The sequence below is a fragment of the Plecotus auritus genome, assembly GCF_963455305.1.
Source record: "Plecotus auritus genome assembly, chromosome: 5".
In the NCBI taxonomy this organism is placed as follows: domain Eukaryota; kingdom Metazoa; phylum Chordata; class Mammalia; order Chiroptera; family Vespertilionidae; genus Plecotus; species Plecotus auritus.
In genome coordinates this window covers 34,249,371-34,270,032 of record NC_137776.1, presented here as the reverse complement: position 1 = coordinate 34,270,032, position 20,662 = coordinate 34,249,371, and the positions used below count along the sequence as shown (strand labels likewise).

The following is a 20,662-nucleotide window of genomic DNA, read 5'->3' as shown; positions in this document are numbered from 1 at the left end:
TTTATTGATATTTTACAGAGAGGAAAGGAGAGGGATAGAAAGATAGAAACATCGATGAGAGAGAAACATCGATCAGCTGCCTCCTGCACACCTCCCACTGAGGATGTGCCCGCAACCAAGGTACATGCCCTTGACCGGAATCGAACCCGGGACCCTTGAGTCCGCAGGCCGACGCTCTATCCACTGAGCCAAACCGGTTTCGGCAAGAATTTGCTTTAAATAACAGAAAAAAAGTAGGGTTGGGAGGTGGGGACAGATGAAACAAGAAAGACACAACACACTGACGACTGTTTAGACTGGGTGATTAATCCAACTCCTCTCCCTATTTTTGTGTAAGTTAGGAAATTTCCATTACAGAGGTACAGACAGGATGCTCTGGTAACTCAGAAGTGAATGAAACACACCAAGGCTGGAATGCAAGGACTGAAGCTGCAACTACTTGAGCTGAAAGCAGCCACTCTCTTACACTCCAGTTTCCCAATCTGCCCCTCCCGCCTCAGGGGGTGCTGTATAGAGCAGGAAACACTCATACCCAGCCAAACGCTGCAGAAATAATGCACAGCAAGATCATAACCATCACTATCCTCCTCCCTGGGCACATGCTCGGCACTGTTTCCTGCTGTTTTCTAACATCAGGTGGAAATAAAGTCCCTTATAAACAGCCCAAGGCCAGGTCACTGTGCATACTGGACAGAGATTACTTTATTTGGGAACACTCAAGAGTCCAGCCACTGCTAACATCCACCACTACAACCTGAAATAAGATCCTTCCAGTGTGTTTTCAGTGTATTAAAAAAGTGGGTTATAGAACACACAAATTATTTAATAAGCTGTTTTCCCAAACAATATATTGTTCTTTTATTTTGTTTCTCTATTGCCTATTTCTACTTAATTTATTCAAGTGTACCCTGACATAATTATGAACATATCTAAGAACTGATGTTCCATACATCAAATAGTTTCAGTGTTGCCTGGCCAGGTGGCTCAGTTGGTTGAGTATTGTCCTTTGCGCTAAAAGGTTGCCAGTTCAATTCCCTGTCAGGGCACATATCTAGGTTTCAGGTTTCAATCCCCAGTCATGTACAGGGGACAACTGATGGATGTTTCTCTCTCACATCAATGCCCTCTCCCCTTCCTCTCTCTAAGGATATACCCGGTGAGGATTTTTTTTTTAATCATTTCAGTGTCAGGCTCATTTATATCAAGTCCTTGAACTCTGTTTAGATTTATTTTCAACACAGGAATAAAAATTGAGGCAAAGGAAAACATAGCTAAGATGTTCCACAGAATGAATACATTTATTAGGATGCTATGAAATTTAAATCCTTTGTTTTTACAAGTCATGCCCTTTTGTATATCTGGTTCCTTAAATTTAATCTGTTTGGTCCAACAGTTGGAACTGTTCCAACTGTGTTTTAGGACATTCGAGAGAGAAGACTGAGGGCAGACTCTTCTCCATCTTCTGCTTTCTAGAGCACAGAATTCTAAACCATCATGTCACCATGCCACTCTTACCATCAGGAATCTTCACTTCAAGGGTAGCATGCCATGCTTGTGTTTTGTATAAAATAATAATGCTCATTTTAAAAAATGAAGGAAAATAGAAAAGAAATCTAAATTGCACCACCCAGCACAATCCCCGAGATCAGTTTGCACACTTCCTTTGTCTTCCTTCCCCTGCATGTGCTTTGTACACAGCTGAATGGTATCCTGTGACACAATGCCTGTTTCCCCAATATCTCCAAGTACTATCCACCCTACTGCCTTCCTCAGTCACCTGCATGGCTGCATTAGGCACAGGAACAGCACCACACTCCACCATTCCCGTTATGTGACCTGGGGTTGCTGAGAGCCTCAGCCACCTACCTCACGGCGATTGATGGTCAAGCAGTCATGAAAGTGAAGTCAGACCACTCTACATGGTGTACAGTGCAGGACCAGCACACAACAGGTGTCACCCTATTGTCATTAACTCACTGAGTCTTAAACTGGAGTGTTTCTGGATTTGCACCTTTTTATATTTAAAGGTGCAGTAAACTTGTCTGACCAGTGTGGCTCAGTGGCTGAGTGTCAAACTATGAACCAGGAGATCACAGTTCAGTTCCTGGTTCATAAGTCTGGATTGCATGCTCAATCCTCCGTGGGACGGCGTGCAGGAGGCAGCCGATTGGTGATTCTCATTACTGATGTTTCTATTTCCCTCTCCCTCTCTGAAATCAATAAAAATATATGGGCAAAGTACTGGGATAGACATTTCTCCAAAGACAATATACAAATGACCAACTAGCACATGAAAAGATGCTCAGCATCATTAGTCATTAAGGAAATGAAAACTAATACCATGAGATAATTCAAAAACACAAAAAACAGACAAGTGTTAGCAAAGTGCAGAGAAATTGAACACTCTAACATTGCTGTAAAATGGTGCAGCTATTGTGAAAGACAGTTTGAAGCTTCCTCAATAAAGTAAGCACAGAATTACTCAGCAATTCCACTCTCTGGGCATATACCCAAAGAACTGAAAGCAAACATCCAAATAATAACTTGTTCATAGCAGCTCTATTCACAATAGCCAAAGGGTAAAAGCATTTCAAAGATAGATCAACAGGTGAACAGATAAATAAAATGTGGCCTATCCATAAAATGGAATATTATTTGGCCATAAAAGGAATTAAGTACTGCCCACCAGCGTGGCTCAATGGATTGAGCACTGAACCATGAACCAAGCGTTCACTGGTTCAATTCCCAGTTTGGGCACATGCCCAAGATGCAGGCTTGATCCCAGTAGAAATGTGCAGGAGGCAGCCAATCAATGATTCTCTCTCATCATTGATGTTTTTATCTCTCCCGTCCTTTCTCATCCTTTCTGAAATCAATAAAAATGTATTTAAAAAAAAAAAAGGAATGAAGCACTGACACATGCTACTATGCTAAGGGAAAGATGCAGACACAAAAGGACACATATTGGATGACTCCATTTTTATTAAATGTCCAGAACAGACAAATCCATAGAAATGGAGAAAAGATTGGTGGTGGCCTGGGATAGAGGCGGGGAATGGGGACTGACTGCTTAATGGGGAAGGGGTTCCTATGTAGGGAACTAAATAGCAGTGATGGCTGCACACTTTGTTAATGTAGTTAATGCCCCTGAACTGTAAATTTGCAATGGTAGTTAAAATTGTAAATTTTAAAAAAAGAAAGAGAGTGGCCCTCTTCTTGCCACAGGACAAATCACTGTTCATCCTGGAGCCTGGGCTGTACCTCACCCTAGTGGGGCCAGAGGAACTAGGTTTAGGAAAACCACCAACACAGGCACCCTTCACTTTGGATGCAGAAATGCAGAGCCAGCCAAAAATAGGTGGCAGGTGACCCAAAACAACCCACTACTCAGACCAAAGGGGCAGGGAAGCCTGCTCAGAGCAGTATGGTCAGCACTGTGGTCAGTCTCAGATGGGATAGCCAAGCACACAGCTAATGGAAGTTCAAACCCACAGATTAGCAAACACCATTCAAGGATAATAAATCAGAACAAAAAAGTGGGGGGTGGGAGGTTGGAGATATACCATAAAGCACATACAGAAATCTGAAGTGAATTATTATATAAAATGGAAGGTCATATGTGCATATATATATATATATATATATATATATATATATATATATGCAGTGTCCTTCACCACCCGGATGACCAAAGGACCAACCTGTCACCTCCCCCCAGCCCATAGGGGACAAGCTGTCCACTCTGCCCTGCAACACCACCTCTGGTCTACATGGAGAAAATTAAAAGACCAAACATTCAAAGACCAAAGAGCCAGCCTGAGGAGGCTCTCCTGGGAAAATGGGGATAATGTTGTGAACATCAGAAAGAAGGATTAATAGTCAAACACTGAATAAAAACAGCCATAAATCCACAGTGGCACACATACACACCCCAGAGAGGAGAGGGAGGGGCGAGGGAGGGAATAAGGGGAAAGACAGAGGGAGAGAGTGGGAGAGGGAGATTTGCCTTCATTGGGGATGACTATTCTACCAAATCCTTGCTTTGAAAATTGGTAATTATACATCAAATTGGCAATTATCCTGCCTTTTTAGCTTCTCCAGTTAAGTGGAAGAATTTCCAGAAGAAAACCAACAGATAAATGTGGAAGAAATGGAAGAAAGGGCATGGCGGGGATCTCCATTTTGCCAACTCTATCAATAAAATTGACTCAGGCAAGTATCATGTATGAATGCTGAAAACCATTTGGTTATCAGTTGTTGGACAAAAGGATATTTTCACAGTGTCCAGTTATCACCTCATAGATTACTTCCTAACTGCCAAGAGGGTTATCCACATGTCCAAAGGAAATGTCTAATATCTGCACATAAACACATCAACCTGAATATAACCAGTCTTTAACCTCTTACTTTCGGTTTACAGCAAACATAGAGGATGAAAGAACAATGAAAAAGAAACCACAAGGAAACAATCAGACAAATCCAGAAACAGATTTTAAAAGACAACTGCCCTCCTCTCTTCAAAAAGTCAGTGTTATAGAGGGGAGGGCAGGGAGAAGGTTGGTGGGGAGAGCTGTTCTTAGTTAAAAGACTGAGAGATACAAGTAAATACAATGCATGAATTTTGACAGGTATTAGGTTCCCAAAAGTCAAGCTATGAAAGACATTTTTGGTTCAGTTGGGGAAATCTAAAAACTATATGGATATTAGATATTAGAAAATTACAATTAACTTTCTAGGTTCTAATGCTATATAGAAAAAATCCTTATTTTTAAGTGTCCTTATTTTTATTATTTCTTAATTGATTTCAGAGAGAAAGAAATATCAATGTGAAACATCAATCAGTTACTTCCCGCATGCACTCCTACTGGGGATTGAACCCGCAACCTGGGTATGTGCCCTGATTGGGAATCAAACCTGCCACCTTTTGGTGCATAGGATGATGCTCAAACCAACCAAGCCATACCAGTCAAGGCAAAAGTCCTTATTCTTAGGAGCTTAGTTGTAATAATGGTGTATAGGAAAATGTCATTTTTAAGAGATGCATGCTGAGCTATTTAGGGGTATACTGTCCTGGTGTCTACAAATCACCTTCAAAAGGTTTAGCAAATATTTATTACAACAATTGAATTTAATATTATTATATTCAATACATATGGATAAGGTATATTTTGAAACATTAATTATTAAATCTTGGTAGTAGGTATATTGGATGTACACTACTATTATTTTTACATTTTTCATAATAAAAAAATTTTAAAAGAGCTTTCTTTGTAAAGACAGTCTTCACAGACTGGTGCAACCATTACAAAGGATAAGAATAAAGAGATTTTAATAACATGGAGAAATGCTTATAACATTAAAGTGAAAACGTACACGGTTTCATTTCAATTAAATTAAACATATCCAAAAAAGATTGGAGAAGGAAATACAAAAGTCATGATAAAGATAGTGCTGGTAGAACTCTGGATGCTGAGATCAGTGGCTTGCCTTCTTCCCCATCTCTCCCTCGCCCCACTCCTTCTGTGACTGGTCCTCTTCCCCTGCCCACTTCCTAAAAGCCAACAGCCCCAGAGCCTGACCAGGCCCTCTGCCACTGTCCCACTGTTCTCACTCAGGCTCAGAGGAACTGTACAAAACTTTGAGGGGCTGGAGGGTACAGTAGGAAGAGGTGCAACCTGGAATCTATGAGACTTGGCATACTGGCAAATCACCTAACTGCTCCAAGTCTATATCCCTCACCTGTGAAATTAGGGTAGTTGAGCATAACAGGACCCAGGATACCATGCAGCAGAGCTCAGAGAGAACAAAACCCAAGCTGGTCCTAAATGGTCCTCAACCACAGCTCCTTATCTTAGAGAAGAGCTCCATTACCCAGCTAGTCATGTAAACCACAAGCCTTCTCTTCCCAACACCCACACAAAAACCATCACCAAGTTCTGACCATGTCAAATCCAACCAAATCTCTCCACCACCACAACCCTGGCCCAAGCTACCATCATCTCTTACTGCATGGTCAGCCACCATCCACTCAAGCAGCCACAACACAGCCGGAGCAATCTTTTCAACTGGATCAGGTTATGTCTGCACATTAAAATCTTAAAGCAATAGTAGCCCACTACTATTAACATGGTTCTCCTACCCAGCTCCCAGCCTCACAGCACAATCAAGGTCTCCTTGATTCTTGCTAACTCTATCCACACCAGCTTTTAGTCCCTAGATTTCCTGAAGCTCTTTCTGGCCACAGGGACTTTGCATGACTCTGACCAGCTACCACCTTTTCATTCATTTATTAATCCTTCAAAACAAAATTTTTTCATTATAAAATAGCACACATAAACATAAGACCACAAAACAAAAATGTATAATTATCACAAATTGATTGCCCAACTAACCACCACCTAAGTCAAGAAACAGAACACTACCAGCACTCCACAAGCTCCTTCTCTCATGGACCATCCAATCACTACCTATCCTTCCCACCATCAGGACTTCTCTGGTAATCATTTCCTTTCATGTAAGCTTAAATACACAAGCAGACAAGCCTAAACCCCTCAGTATCCTCTCTGTTCTGACCTGGATATAAATGAAATCATACAGAACATATTCTTTCATGTCTAGCTTTTCTGGCCAGACAACTTTAATGCAGTGATTAATCCTTAAATCAGCAAGTAGCAATTTATTTCCATTGATGTAGTGTTCTCTTATAAAGACACTAGAAGCCCGATGCACGCAGATTCGTGCTAGAATGGGCTTTCCTTTCCCTGGCGGCCGGCACCGCCTTTCCACTCAGGCCCAGCCCCTTTACGCTCAGGCCCTGGAGCCACCTCTTTCCACTCCAGGAGCCACCTCTTTCCACTCCAGGAGCCGCCTCTTTCCGCTCCAGGAGCCGCCTCTTTCCGCTCCAGCCCCGCTTTGCTGCCCAGAGGCCCTGAGATACCAGTGGTGGGGCAGAACGCCTGCGTCGCCATGGCGACGACGCAAGCATCCCGCCCCATTACTTGGCGCCTGTGTATGCAAATTAACCACCATCTTTGTTGGGTTAATTTGCATATCACTCCTGATTGGCTGGTGGCATAGCAGAGGTATGGTCAATTTACATGTTTGTCTATTATTAGGTAAGATACCGTCATTTAGCTGTTCTACTATAGGTAGACATTTGAGTTGCTTCCACTTTTGAGATATTACAACTACTAACACTAATTATATTCTTGTACATGCCCCTTGGAGAACATTTGCTTACATAAGCTGTTAGATATATACCTGCAACTAAAATTGCCAAAATGTCTTCTAAAGTGGTGTTACCAATTTAATAGATGAGTGGTCCCTTGCTCCACCCAAGCATGTCAAACTCACGGCCACCGGGCCACATTTAAATGAGGTATTGCCAGCCACGAGTTTGGCATGCTTGCTCCACATCCTTACCAATACCTGGAAGAGAAACCAAATAGAAGAGATGCATAGGGAAAGGTATAGGCATAGACCGAGCTTCCATGCCCTCTTTTCATATGCCAACCTCCCAGCACATTAATGTGTTCACCAACCCTGAATCTCTCTGGTTTGAGAGTTTTTACAACTCAATCTCCAGCCCCCCTCCGCTACTGGGAAGATGAGGGGGTAAAGCTGAAAGTTCATACCTCTAATCACTTGTTTGGTCTTTCTGGTGACCAGCTCCCATCCTGAGGGGGTCCCTACCCTGAGTCAACTCATTAGCATAAAGTCAAGTATAGTCAAAAGGTGCTTGTTATGAATAGGGAAAGACACCCCTATCACCAAGGAGCTCTGTGTCAGGAACCAGGGTCAAAGAGCAAATATATTTATTACATCACACAGAAATACAGATTTCTGTACACTGTCCTTGAATCCAGCAACCCTGCTATATTCATTTATTTATTATAACTTATCTGTATACTTGTAGATCTAAGGCAATGTTTCTATCATCTGCAAATAATGATGTTATTTTCTTCTTTCCAATCCTTATACCTTTATTTCTTTTTCTTGCATTACTGCAAATGTTGAATTGAAATAGTGATGTTGAACATCCATTTCTTGTTCCCATCTCATGAGGAAAGCTATCAACATTTACCACTAGGCTTGAGATTTGTTGCTTTTGTAGACACTCTTAATTAGATTATGGGGATTTCCCTAGTCCAGGAGTGGGCAAAGCAGTCCATGAGCAAACCCAGCGCATCGCCCATTTTTGTAAAAAATACAGCCATGCCCATATTGTCTATGGTTGCTTTTACACTACAAAGCAGAGCAAAATAGTTGCCACAGGAAATGTATATATTCCACAAAGCTTTAAATATTTACTCTCTGACCCTTTACAGACACCCTCCCTATTCCAATTTGAATATGAATGTTGAATTTTCTCAAAATGTTTGTGGTTTTGTGCATCTATTGAGATGATCATACATTCTGTTTAGGAAATTTTCACCTATGTTCATAACGAGGCACCTATGTTCATTATTACATCGGTCCGAATTCTTCCTTTCTTGAAATAACCTTATCAAGTTTTATACTGTGGATGAAAAGGGGCCACATACTAACCTGACTAACTCGGGAAAGGCCTACGTAGAGGCCTTGCAAACTCAGAGACCTAAAGTAACCACAAAGGATGGTCTGAAATTTAAACTGTTTTAATTAAAAAGCAGTTTGTAGTGGGTAGTCAGTCATATCCTAGGCCAGTATCTTCCCTGACAAAAATCAACTTTCTCCCACCTCCCTAATTTATCACCAATGGACTTCATGTAAGCCATTTACATCTCCTCCTTTGATGATAATTTATAAAACCACCATTCTCTGGCTTCCCGGGAATTGTCGACAGTTTGGCTCAAATAAACTCACAAAAATTCTTTACAAGTTTGAATGTTTCTTACGTTAACATTACTATTCAAGTTTTGTTGGTCTCATAAAAAGATATAGAGTGTTCCCTCTTTTACCGTTTCCTGGAAGTGTTTACTATGTAACACTGTTGTTATTTCTTTCTTACGTACTTAGAATTCACTGGACAAGTCAGCTGGGTCTGTTGGAAGACTTTAAATTATGGATTCAATATCTTTAATAGTTATAAAACAATATGCAATTTCTATTGCTTGTGTCAGTTTTAAGTTGTGTTTTTCTAGGAATCTGTCCACTTTTTCTAAATTTTCAATTTTAGTTGTAAAAGTATTTGTAATACATTTTAATTCTTTTTAATGTCTGTAGGACCTTCTATGATGTTCCTTTTCACTCCTAACATTATTCCTGCTGGAGTTTGTCAATTTTATCAGATTTTTCAAATCAATTTTTGCCTTTGTTGATCCACTCGAATGTTTTCCATTTCATTAAATGCTGTTCGCTATTTCCTCCGAGTTTAATGTGTTGTTATTCTTCCAACTACCTGATATATATATATATATATATATATATATATATACACACACACACACACACACCCCTAGTTCATGAATTTTCAGCATGTCTTATTTTCCAATATAAATGCATTTAAAGGCATAAACTTCCCTCTAAAGATGACTTCAGCTGTATTCCATTAGTTATATATACTAGCTGCTCCCGCTCGTCCCGGCCCCGCTGCGCCTGCCGCCGCCACCACTCAGTAGGCTCGCTGCCGCTCCGCTGCGGTCTCCGTGTGCCCGTCCTAGGACGATACTGGCACACCCATGACCGAGAAGAAGGGGCCGCTGGCTCGCACCCAGTCAATCCTGATGCCGGTCCCGGTCCGGATGGGAGAGGGGCGCGCAGGCGGAGTGTCGCAGGAGAGGCTCCACCACTGCAACTGCACTTGCCAGCCATGAGCCCTGCATCTGGCGCCTTTGGTCAGCTGAGTGGTGCTCCCACTGTGGGAGCACACTGACCACCAGGGGGCAGCTCCTGCATTGAGTGTCTGCCCCCTGGTGGTCAGTGTGAGTCATAGCTATGGGTCAAACGGTCGCTTAGGCTTTTATATATATAGATATTTTGCTATCATTCAACTCAAAATATTTTCTAGCTTTCTTTGACTCGTAAGTTAATTAAAAATAGGTTTCTAAATACATGCGAATTTTCATTTTATTGGTTTCTAGCTTAATTCCACTGTTGTTAGAGAACAGTCTATAAAATTTCAATCACTTTATATTTGTTGAGAATTGCCTTGTGGCCAGCATAATGTGCCTTGTGCATTTGAAAATCATTTTATTCTGCCCAGCTGGTATGGCTTGGTGGTTAAGGGTCAACCTATGAACCAGGAGGTCATGGTCAGGGCACATGCCCAGGTTTCAGGCTCAATTCCCAGTAGGGGGCATGCAGGAGACAGCCAGTCACTGATTCTCTCTCATCACTGATGTTTCTATCTCTCCCTCTCCCTGGTCAGCGTTGCTCAGTGGTTGGAGTGTCAGCCCGAGAACCAAAGGGTCACGGGTTCGATTCCAGTCAAGGGCATGTACCTGGGTTGCAGGCACCCCGTCCCATTTGGGGGAGTGTGGGAGGCAACCAATTGATGTGGCTCTCTCTCCTCTCTCCCCCTCCTTCCTCCCTTCCACTCTCTAAAATCAATGGAAAAAATATTCTCCAGTGAGGATTAACCAAAAAGAATCCACTGATTGCAGATTTATTTCAGTTGTATTAATTTTTCAAGTTACGTTAAGTGCATGCAGATTTTAATTATACCTGAAATAAACCATTTATCGTTTATCAGTATATCTTTATCTCTAATAACATATTTTGCCTTCAAAGCCTATTTTGTCTGATATTAAAATAGCTACATCAACTTTCTTTTGGTTAGTGTGTGCATAGTATTTTTTTCCATTCTTTTACTTTCAATCTTTTGATATGCTTTTATTTTAAATGTCTCTTTTAAATAGCCCTAGTCAGGTTTTGTTTTCTTACCCAGCAATCTGTCTTTTCATTGGAGCATTCAAGTCCATTTACACTGAATGTGATTACTGATACATCAAGATTTAAGTCTATCAATTTATTGTTTGCATTCTATTTGTTCTGCTTGTTCAATGTTCCCTTTTCTCTCTTGCCTTCTTTCAAATTTAGAATTTATTATTCAAGTTTACTTGACTTTTAGCTTTAATATAATATAGTCTTTCACATTAGTGGCTGCCACACAGATTACATTGTCTAACATTAATGGCTCTTTTTCCTTTCTGACTTATACTCCATTATTGTACATTTTAATTTATAGATATTTTAAACCCAAAGACATAATTAATTTTTACAGTCAATAATCACTTGATCTTTAACACATAAATACACTTTTGGTTGCTCTTCATTTCTTCCTGCAACTCTAACCTTTCACCCGAGATCATTTTCCTTCAGCCAAAAACAAAGAAAAAATACCTTAGTGTTTCCTTTAGTGTGGGTCTGCTCACCAAAAAATTGTTTTCATTTATTTGAAATGTCTTTATGAAGGATTTCTTTGGTGAGTAAAGTTTCTTTCAGTACTTAAATTTCAGTTGACTTGTTTTCCATGGTTTCTGTTCAGAACACAGCTGTTGATCTAACGGTTGCTCTTGTGAAGGTAATGTCTCCAGATGCTTGCAAGTCTCCTCATCTATTGTTTTCAGCAGTTATATCATGAAGTGACTGGCTGTGGTTTTCTTTGTGTTCATGGGGTTACCCTATCAGTGGACATAAGTACCTTAAACAGTTGTGGGAAATTCTCAGGCATTATCTTTTCAAATATTGTTTCAGCCCAATTTTCTCTCTCCTCTCTTTCTGAGATGACAATTGAACACACGTTAGACCTTCTCACTATTATCTCTAACTCCTATCCTGTCTTCTAAATTTTCCATGTCTCCAGGCTTTCTTGTGGGTACGTTGAGCTATCTGTTGGCCATTAAATTCTTTCTTCAGCTGTGTCTAATCTACCCTTCCTTTGAGAATTTAGCTTTATTACATTTTTCAGTTTTAAATTTTTCATTTGGTTCTTTTTTAGTTTCTAGGTCTCTGCCAAAATTCTCAATCTGGTCTTTATCTCCTCTTTATTTGGAAATGAGGTCTTCACAATATAATCAGTCAAGGATTTTGAGATGCACAGTTGTTTGAAAGTCTGCATCTGGTATCTGGAGCCCCTATTAAACCATCTTCATAGTCTGTTGTTTGTATTGGTTTTAATTCATGTAGCCTTGCCTCCCTGTTTGTCTATTTTTTATTGTATCCAGACACTGAATTTACAACAGGGCTTGTGAAAATAACTGGAGGACTGTATGATATCACTTCTACAAAAGATTACGTGGTTTCTGTTAGAAACCTGGAAAAAGTAGCAATCTGGGATTAGCTCTATCTAATTTCAGAGACAGGACACAATTTGAAGCAGGACTGCAGTCCTTTGGAAGTCCTACTTATGGTTCATCCTCATTCCCTGGAAGTGGCTTTTGGGATCCCAACCCAAATTAAGGGAGTTCACCCGAACTGCTGCCCTTTGGCAGACCCTGATACCTCAGCTTCACCCTTCCCCCAAGGCATTTCTGACAACCTCACAGAGCTCAGCCTCTCAGCTTCCCCTTCAGAGTCAGTATATGGCCCTATATTAATTTCCTGTGGCTGCCCAGTAACCAAGTACCACAGACTGGGAGGCCTAACCAACAGAAATGTGTAGCCTTGTGATACAGATGGCTAGAAGTCTAAAATCAAGATGTCAGCATGCATAAGCCATGGACACAGACATTAGGGTGCTGAAGGCCCGGGGCGGGGAGGGGAGGGATGGGGGCGGACTGGAGGAGGTCAGTGGGGGGGAAAAAGGGACATGTGTAATACTTTCAACAATAAAGAATTATTTAAAAAAATAAAATAAAATAAAGGTGTCAACAAGGCCTAAAGGATCCAGGCCTTTCATTACCTCCTTCCAGTAGCCCCATCAGGCCTTAGTTTGTGGCAACAAAACTCCAATCTCTTTTCTTTCACATGCCCTTTTCTTCCTTGTTTCCTGCGTCCAACTCCCCCTCCCCTTTCTCTTATAAAGACACCAGACATTACATTTAGAGTCCACTCTAAATCCAAGATGATTTCATCTTAAGATTCTTATCTAATTATATCTGCAAAGCCCCTATTTCCAAAAAAGGTTACATTCTGAGGTTCTGGGTGAATTTTGAGGGAACACTATTCCCACTATAGATCCCACTATTGATCCCAAGGTAAAAAGCAGCCCCAAATGTCACGCTCACTTCCACAAACTACATCCTCCCCAGATCCTAACCTTGTAATTCTACATTATCTTATTAGCTCTCTCCTACTAGCTGATGGTGCCTGGAAGAATGGCTTAGTCAGCTGCTTGGCCCACCATTACCAAAAGTCACTTTTTCCTACCCACCTTTCAGATTAAGCTAAACAGTCCCTTCCTCAAGAAGCCCTTTCCATACCTCCCTGAGTATCAAGTCAAATTCACCTACTATAGCCTCCCAGAGTACTCCAGCCCTCTCCTGTTTAGCATTCACTGCTGTCAACACTGCACATTAAATGTGATTATCTTATTAATGTCTGTCTTGTCTTCAGACTATTAGCTCTAGGAGTATTTTTATTGTTCAGTCAGGTACCCCAAGTGCCTAGCACACTTAATAATTTTAAGATCTCCAATTTTTTTTAATTTATTTTAGGGAGAGGGAGAGGGAGAGGGAGAATATGAGATACAAAAAGTGAATAATCAGAAAGACAGAAATAATCATAAAAGCAACCATTTACTGAATGCTTACAATGTTAGGCACTATGCTAAGTGTTATACATGGATTATTCCATTTAACTCTGAGTTATCATTTCTATTTTATGAATCTGAAAACTATGATTATCATTTCTATTTTGCAGATATGGAATCTGAGACTCAAATGCACAGTTAACATTTATTGTCACTACTGCCAACCCAAGAGCTAATATTTACCCTATTTACAGATAAGGAAACGAAGTCTTAAGAGAAATTTAGAAACTTGTCTGTGATCACATGTCTTATAAGCAGGAGAGCAGGATGTGAATCAACCTGATTTGACACCAAAGTTCAGGATATTAAATGCTAACTAGACACTAGCTTTGAAAACCTTTTACACCGCTTCACACCCACTAGGATGGCTATCATCAAAAAGACAGTAACTGAGGACATGAAGAAACCAGAACCTTCATACATTGCTGGTAGGAATGTAAAATGGTACAGGTACTTTGGAAAAGTCTGGCAGTTTCTCAAAAGTTAAGTACAGAGTTACTATATGACCCAGCAAATCTACTCATAGGTAGATGCCCAAGAGAAATGAAACATATATCCACAAAAAATGTGTACAACAAATGTTCATAGCAGCATTATCCAGAACGCCAATAAATGGAAATAACGCCAATACCCATCAATTGATAAAGGTAAAATGTATTATAGCCATACAATGGAATACTACTCAACAATAAAAAGGGGAAGAATACTGGCACATGCTACAACATGGATGAACTTCAAACACATTATTCAAAATGAAGAAGCCAGCCCTAGCCAGTTTGGCTGGCCCAGGACCAGAGCTGTATGTATGTCAATGGATAGAGCATTGGCCCCCAAACTGAAGGGTCCCATGTTTGTTTCAGCCAAGGACACATACCTCAGTTCCCCACCAGAGACATGCAGGAGTCAACCAATCGATGTGTCTCTCTCACATTAATGTTTCCCTCTCTGTCTCTCCCCTCCCTTCCACTGTCTCTAAAAAAATCAATGGAAAAATATCCTTAGGTGAGGACTTATTTAAATTTTTAAAAATTTTCTACAAGATCAATTTTGGGCTACATATTTAAATGCATGAATGACTTAATCCAGTTTTGAACATTTAATTGTTCCCAGTTTGTGTGCACTATAATGTATTTATAAATAAATAAGAGAAGCCAGGCACAAAAGGTATGTACTGCATGTTTCTACTTACTAATATATGAAATGTCCAGAATCGGCAAACCCGAAAAACAGAAAGTAAGTTAGCAGTCGCCTAAGGTTGAGAGAGTTGGGAGGAAATGAGGAGTTACTGGTTGTGGGGTTTCTTTTTGGGGTGATGAAAATGTTCTAAAATTGATTGTGGTGATGGTTACACTACTATGAAGATACTAAAAACTACTGAACTATGCACTTTAAATGAGTGAACTGTGTGGTGTGTGAATTATATCTTAATAAAGCTGTCATTTTTTTAAGACTTCTATAACTTTAAACTTTTACCTAATTTCTACTAATCTTCATCTCATTGGAAAAGTGCTTTGTTTAAATTTGAAATCATTAATTTAAGCACTTTTATGCACAAAGCCAAAAATGTTAACTTTTAAAAAAGCTTTTATAATTAAACTCCACCTTAACTGATAAGCTCCACAGACCACACTACTTTCACAATACCCTATAATGTGCTGGTGAATTAATCTTTTACCAGTGTGTTAGCTCCATTTTCTTTTTTCCACTCTAGCTATGCAGTCCTGTAGAATCATTATTGTGTATTATGGTTAGGAAATATAAATGAATTGTTTGCTGGGGAAAGTGGAACATATAAAAATATCAGACATGAATGAAATGCTAAATTAACAAATAACCGCCCCCAATCTACACACATCAAATTTTCAGTATGCTGAAGACTTGGGAAGTTTTAAAAGAAACTCATAAACTAAAGATTTGGAGTTTGATAAGGCCTCTCCTTACACATGTCATAAGGTCTTATTTCTCAAAGTCTGGTCCCTGAACCAGTAGCAGCAGCATCTCCTGGGAGCTGATTAGAAATGCAAAATCTCAGACCCCGCCCCAGACCTACTCAGCCAGATTCTGCATTTTAACAAGATCCCCAGGGGATGTGTCTGGTGCACATTCAAATTTGAGAAGCACTGTCCTAAGACACTTCCTTTTCTTTTTCCATTAAGATAGCTCTAGCTTGCTGGACTAATATTTCAAAACTTGACATACATACAGCTCTGGTCCTGGGCCAGCTTGTCCTCAGTTCCATTCCTCTTCTGCTCTTTTCCAAGTGGTGGAGGGGCTGATCTTTGCAGGCTGGGTTTCCCATGCAGGAACGGGGATGGGGTGAGTCCCCAGCAGCAGCTGTGTCTTCCCCAGGGCTCCAGCCCCATCCAGGCAACTTAGGGTGGTTCAGCCTCTGGGGAGTCAGCTATGCCATCTCCTCAGCCAAACCACCTCCTCCCTTTGTCCTCCAGCTTAGGGGTAGCAGTAGTTTCCTGTTTGTTGCCTCATCTCAGGGTTGCCTCACTGCCCACTGTCTGCATTCTCAATTCTTCATCACCTATGCGAGCATGCCCTACATTAAATTCCCTCTGTTCTAAATACTTAAAGTGGATTCTGTTTTCCTTTTTTGGGCCCAGAATGATACTCCATACATTTTAAATATTTCTCTTATGCACCACATACAGCAGAGAATTTTCTGAATGGTTTATTGGCTTAAAAGGGGGAGGAGGGGGCCATTGAACATACAGTAAATCTCAGATTTCCCACATTCTGACAATCACTATCAAAAAGAAAAATTAGTCTTAAGCTATTTGTACAGCAGATATAACTGTATTCAGAAACTCAAGTCCTCGGAGTGTATTTTTAACACTCTACCCATCACTCCTCAATCAGAACAGCTGGTATAGCAGCTACTATTGTTTTGTTGTAGTTGTTGTTTTGGGGAGGAGAAGACCCATCTCCAAAGAACAGAATTCTGGTCAAACACTGGAATCTCTGCAAGATCAAATCTTAATCACACTTGCAAAGCACATGATCTGCCCTACACTAGGAACATAACATGCTGGAGGACCAATCAACAGGAGAGAGCAACTCCTATCAATACCGATTAAGGTTACTTGGAGATCTTCCTAGAAACACATCTGATTTGGTCACTCCCATACTGTGAATAACCCTCTGTGGCTCACTCTTGCCCAAGGCCAAAAACCCAAGCCCAGCCTAGCCCTTCAAAATCTACCTTTCCCATCTCCTCTTCCTAATTCCTCTCAACCTGAGGCATTCACCTTCTGACCATTCCCAGGTGTCCTTAAACCTTTAGATAGAACAGTAAACTCTGTGAAAAGCCTTTCCTTCCCCACTTAGCCTGGCAAATCCTTTCCCTCAAGATCCTGTCTTAAAGGGGACCTCTTTATCCCTGCCTCCCAGGATAATTGGATTCTCAGTCCTAGGAGCTTCCACAGCACTTATTATGCCATACAGTCAAGTACACAGGTGTCCATTTCCTACAGACTAGGACCCCTGGGTGGAGAAATGGCCTTCCACCTTGGTATTCTGACCACGGTTCATATTCAGGTCCACATTTACTACCTGTGATACTCTTAACTTCTCTACCTGGATTTCCAATTCCATTAGATGGGGATGATAGATAACACCCAACTCCACGAGCTATCACCAGTACTAAATGAGCTAACCCATGTCAAGTGCTGTAAAGTTAACCCAAGAAAAGTGCCTGGCACATAGTAAGCACTGAAGACTTGCTATCATTCTAGTTATCACTGTTACACATGGAACAAAAGAGGTGTTCAATACCTATTTGCTGGATAACTGGAGCACATCACAATAAACCCTCTTGGTAGCATGTTGGGGCTAAAGACTAACCCACCACGGGTATCAAAAGCCAGCAGAATATAATGAGAGAAATGGCTCCCACGGTAAAAGTAACAGCTGAACTTAACTGGCCCGAGGACAAGCGCACTGCAGCAGGATGAGAAAGTCGGTGCCAGCTGGATCTGCCGAGGCTGCCCACAGACCAGCCTGCCCTCAGCCACCTGTCCAGCCACCTGCCTGAGGAAGCCGTATTCTAACAGGGAGGGCTCACCTACAGCAAAAACCATAAGCAGTTTTCAACGGGAACCGCAATGGGAAAACAAAGGGTGCAACTTTGCTCGTGCAAAAAGGAAATGCGTCTTTCTGCAGCTAATAGTTGGCGTCTAGAGTTCTCCATGGAGATCTAGGTGCCAAGCAGGTGCACAGCCAGGGAAAACCCCGTCTCCGCTTTCCCGAGGAGAGAGGGAGAGACGGTCACCAAACGGGCATCCCTTCCATTTCGGGCACGAAAACGCACCCGAGTGAAGGGACGAGCCTCCGCACCGGTATCCAATTGGATTTATAAGGAGACCACAGGTGAGTATCTGCAGAACACCCAGCGAGAAATGACCTGACCAGTTATCAGAAATGGGCAGAACCTCAAGCTCCGGGAGTGCACGCCTGGGGTGCAACCAAGCGCCCCCATTTCTGGTGCGCTCGACCCCCCGACCCCGCCTCTAGGCCTGAGTTTCCTCCCGGACTTTGCAGCGCGGGGCTTCCTCTCAGCCCACTGCCCCGCGCGGCGCCCACCTGCGCCCCCGGCCCAGGGTCCCCGCCGCCGCCCTGCCGGGAGGCGCGCTCAGCCCGGGAGCCCAGCCCGTTACCCAGCGGAGTGCGCTCCGCCCCGGCAGCTGGACCCTGGGCCGGGCCTGGGCGGCCGCTCCGGCCGAGCTGCGGGCCTCACGGGGCTGCCTCGGCGTGAGGGGCGCGCTCCCGGGCCGCTGCCGTGTCTCACCTTCTGGCGGATCTGGCCCGACGTGGACACCTTGCGGATGAGTTTCTGCGGGGAGCCGGGCTCCGCCTCGGGCTCGCTGTCCGACGACTCCTCGGGCGGCGGCGGCGGAGGCTGCTGCGGTGAACCCGGCGAAGGGGCGCCCGCCGCCGCCGCCATGCTGCCCGGCCAGCGCGCGCACGGCGGCTGGGGGCGGGCGGGGGCGGGGCATGGCGGGCGGGGCCTGTCCTGGCAGGGGGGCGGGGCCGGGCCTAGGCGGGCCTCCCGCTCTGTCCCTCTGTGTCCCTTGCAAGCAGCGCTTTGGACCGCACCCCCTCTACCCCCACATTGGTATCCGGAAACCTGATCTTAGCATTTGTTTGTCTTCCTAGGACACAATTTCAGTTTTGTTTTGTTTTTTTCTATCCATGCTCACTTTTTCTTAATCTTTAACCTTCCCCTTCAAGAATGTAAGTGATGGGGCTGGGGGTTAAAAGGGAAGGGGAAGAATGGGAGATATCTGTACTACTATCAATAATAAAATATTTTTTTTATTTTTTATTTTTTTAAAGAATGTAAGTGCCCTTAAGGAGACCCCGGACCTGCATTGTGTTGCCAGCATCTAAAGCGGAGTCTGGCTTTTTGTAGTTACTTGCACAATAAACAGTTGGGCAGTGGATGAATGCAGGAGAGAAAAAAGTTACTTGGATGGACCTCTGGGATGCCAGAACACAATGCCATCTGAGAAGGCTCCTGGAGAAAATGATGTTTAAGGAAAATGCCAGCAGGAGTTATCTCTAACTAATGGTAAGAGGATCCCAGGATCTGTACTCTAGGCAGAGAGACCAGATCATGCAAAGGCCTGGAGACAAGAAAGAACAAGTCTTGCCCTAGCCGGTTTGGCTCAGTGGATAGAGCGTCAGCCTGTGGACTGAAGGGTCCCAGGTTCAGTTCTGGTCAAGGGCACATGCCTGGGTTGCGGGCTTGATCCCCAGTTGGGGGTGTGCAGGAGGTGGCTGATCAATGATTCTCTCTCATCATTGATGTTTCTGTCTCTCTCTCTCCCTCTTCCTTCCTCTCTGAAATCAATAAAAATGTATTTTTTAAAAAAAAAAAAAGAAAGAAAGAACAAGTCTTCAAAAAGAAAAGAGAAAAAAAGAAGAAGCTGTAGCCTAAGGGAAGGAGGAGATAAGCCTAGGTCAGGCAGGTCAGACAAGACTCTGTGAACCTGATAATGGGGTGAGTCTTTTCTGCTGAGTCCTGAGGGCAACTGGAAGCTCAGGGAGGGGCTGGGTCACAAAACTGGGACTTGTGAATCAGGCTTTGAGGTAATTAGGGCAGGTAGCTACCCTGGATTATTGGGAGTGGCTGCCAACATAAAGAAGTAGACTCAGGATGGGAAGGATCTGTAAGCAGAAGCAGAGGCCCTGGGCTGAGCTGCAGGGTAGGTTGGTGGAGCCTTTCACTTGGGGGCCTGCAGTTGGAGATGAAATCAGTTGAGCTTCTGCTGCCCTTTGGGACATCCAATTGACAAGAGCTTGGTGCCCCCTGAGAGGAGAAGATCTTTAGGAGACTGCACAAATAAGTGTCCCCATACCCTTTCAAAAGACTGCTGGAAACTCAGCTGACCCTGGCCTGCCCACCTGTCAGCCTTCTCTGGCCCCCACTGCACGTGGCAATGCTTTCTAGAGGCAAAACAAATGAAGACCCCAAAAGGCCACAGAGTAGCATCCAGCATGGGAACATGGCCAGGGGAATGGACTCATATCCATGGCAGAGCATGTAAGGGTCTAATTCAGAAACACTCTGGGACAAGCCAAGGGCCCCTGGTACACTGAGCTGCAATGCCCAATACTATAATCACTAGCTACAGGTGGCTACTTCAATTTCAATTAAAATTAAATTTTCAGTTCCTCGGTGATACTAGCCACATTTCAAGTGCTCAGGAGCCACATGTGGCTTAGAAGCTACCACATAGACAGCACAGATATAGAACATTTCTGTTGTCGCAGAAAGTCCTACAATGCATGAGGACAATGACAGTGCCTTTGTGCTGACCGTGGGGGACATGCCAGACACTTGACCAGCAAGTCTAGTCTTCACACAGCGCCACAGATAAGTTTGATGGTCTTATCCTAGAGGCTTAGATACCTCTCCAAAGGAGTGAGACAGGATGTATAACCTGGACCAGCTGCTCCTTATCAGGAGAGAGGGAGCAG

The 20,662-nt window shown here is 42.8% G+C and overlaps 1 protein-coding gene across 1 annotated transcript in view; it reads right to left on the bottom strand.

The window, feature by feature from the left end:
* Positions 1–18,637, bottom strand: part of DGKD (diacylglycerol kinase delta) — a 113,319-nt gene extending 94,682 nt beyond the window's left edge. The window contains exon 1 of the mRNA XM_080668046.1: positions 18,468–18,637. Coding sequence (XP_080524172.1) covers positions 18,468–18,623 — 156 coding nt within the window. The 5' untranslated portion in view covers positions 18,624–18,637. The remainder of the gene's footprint in view (positions 1–18,467) is intronic.
* Positions 18,638–20,662: the final 2,025 nt, after the last annotated feature.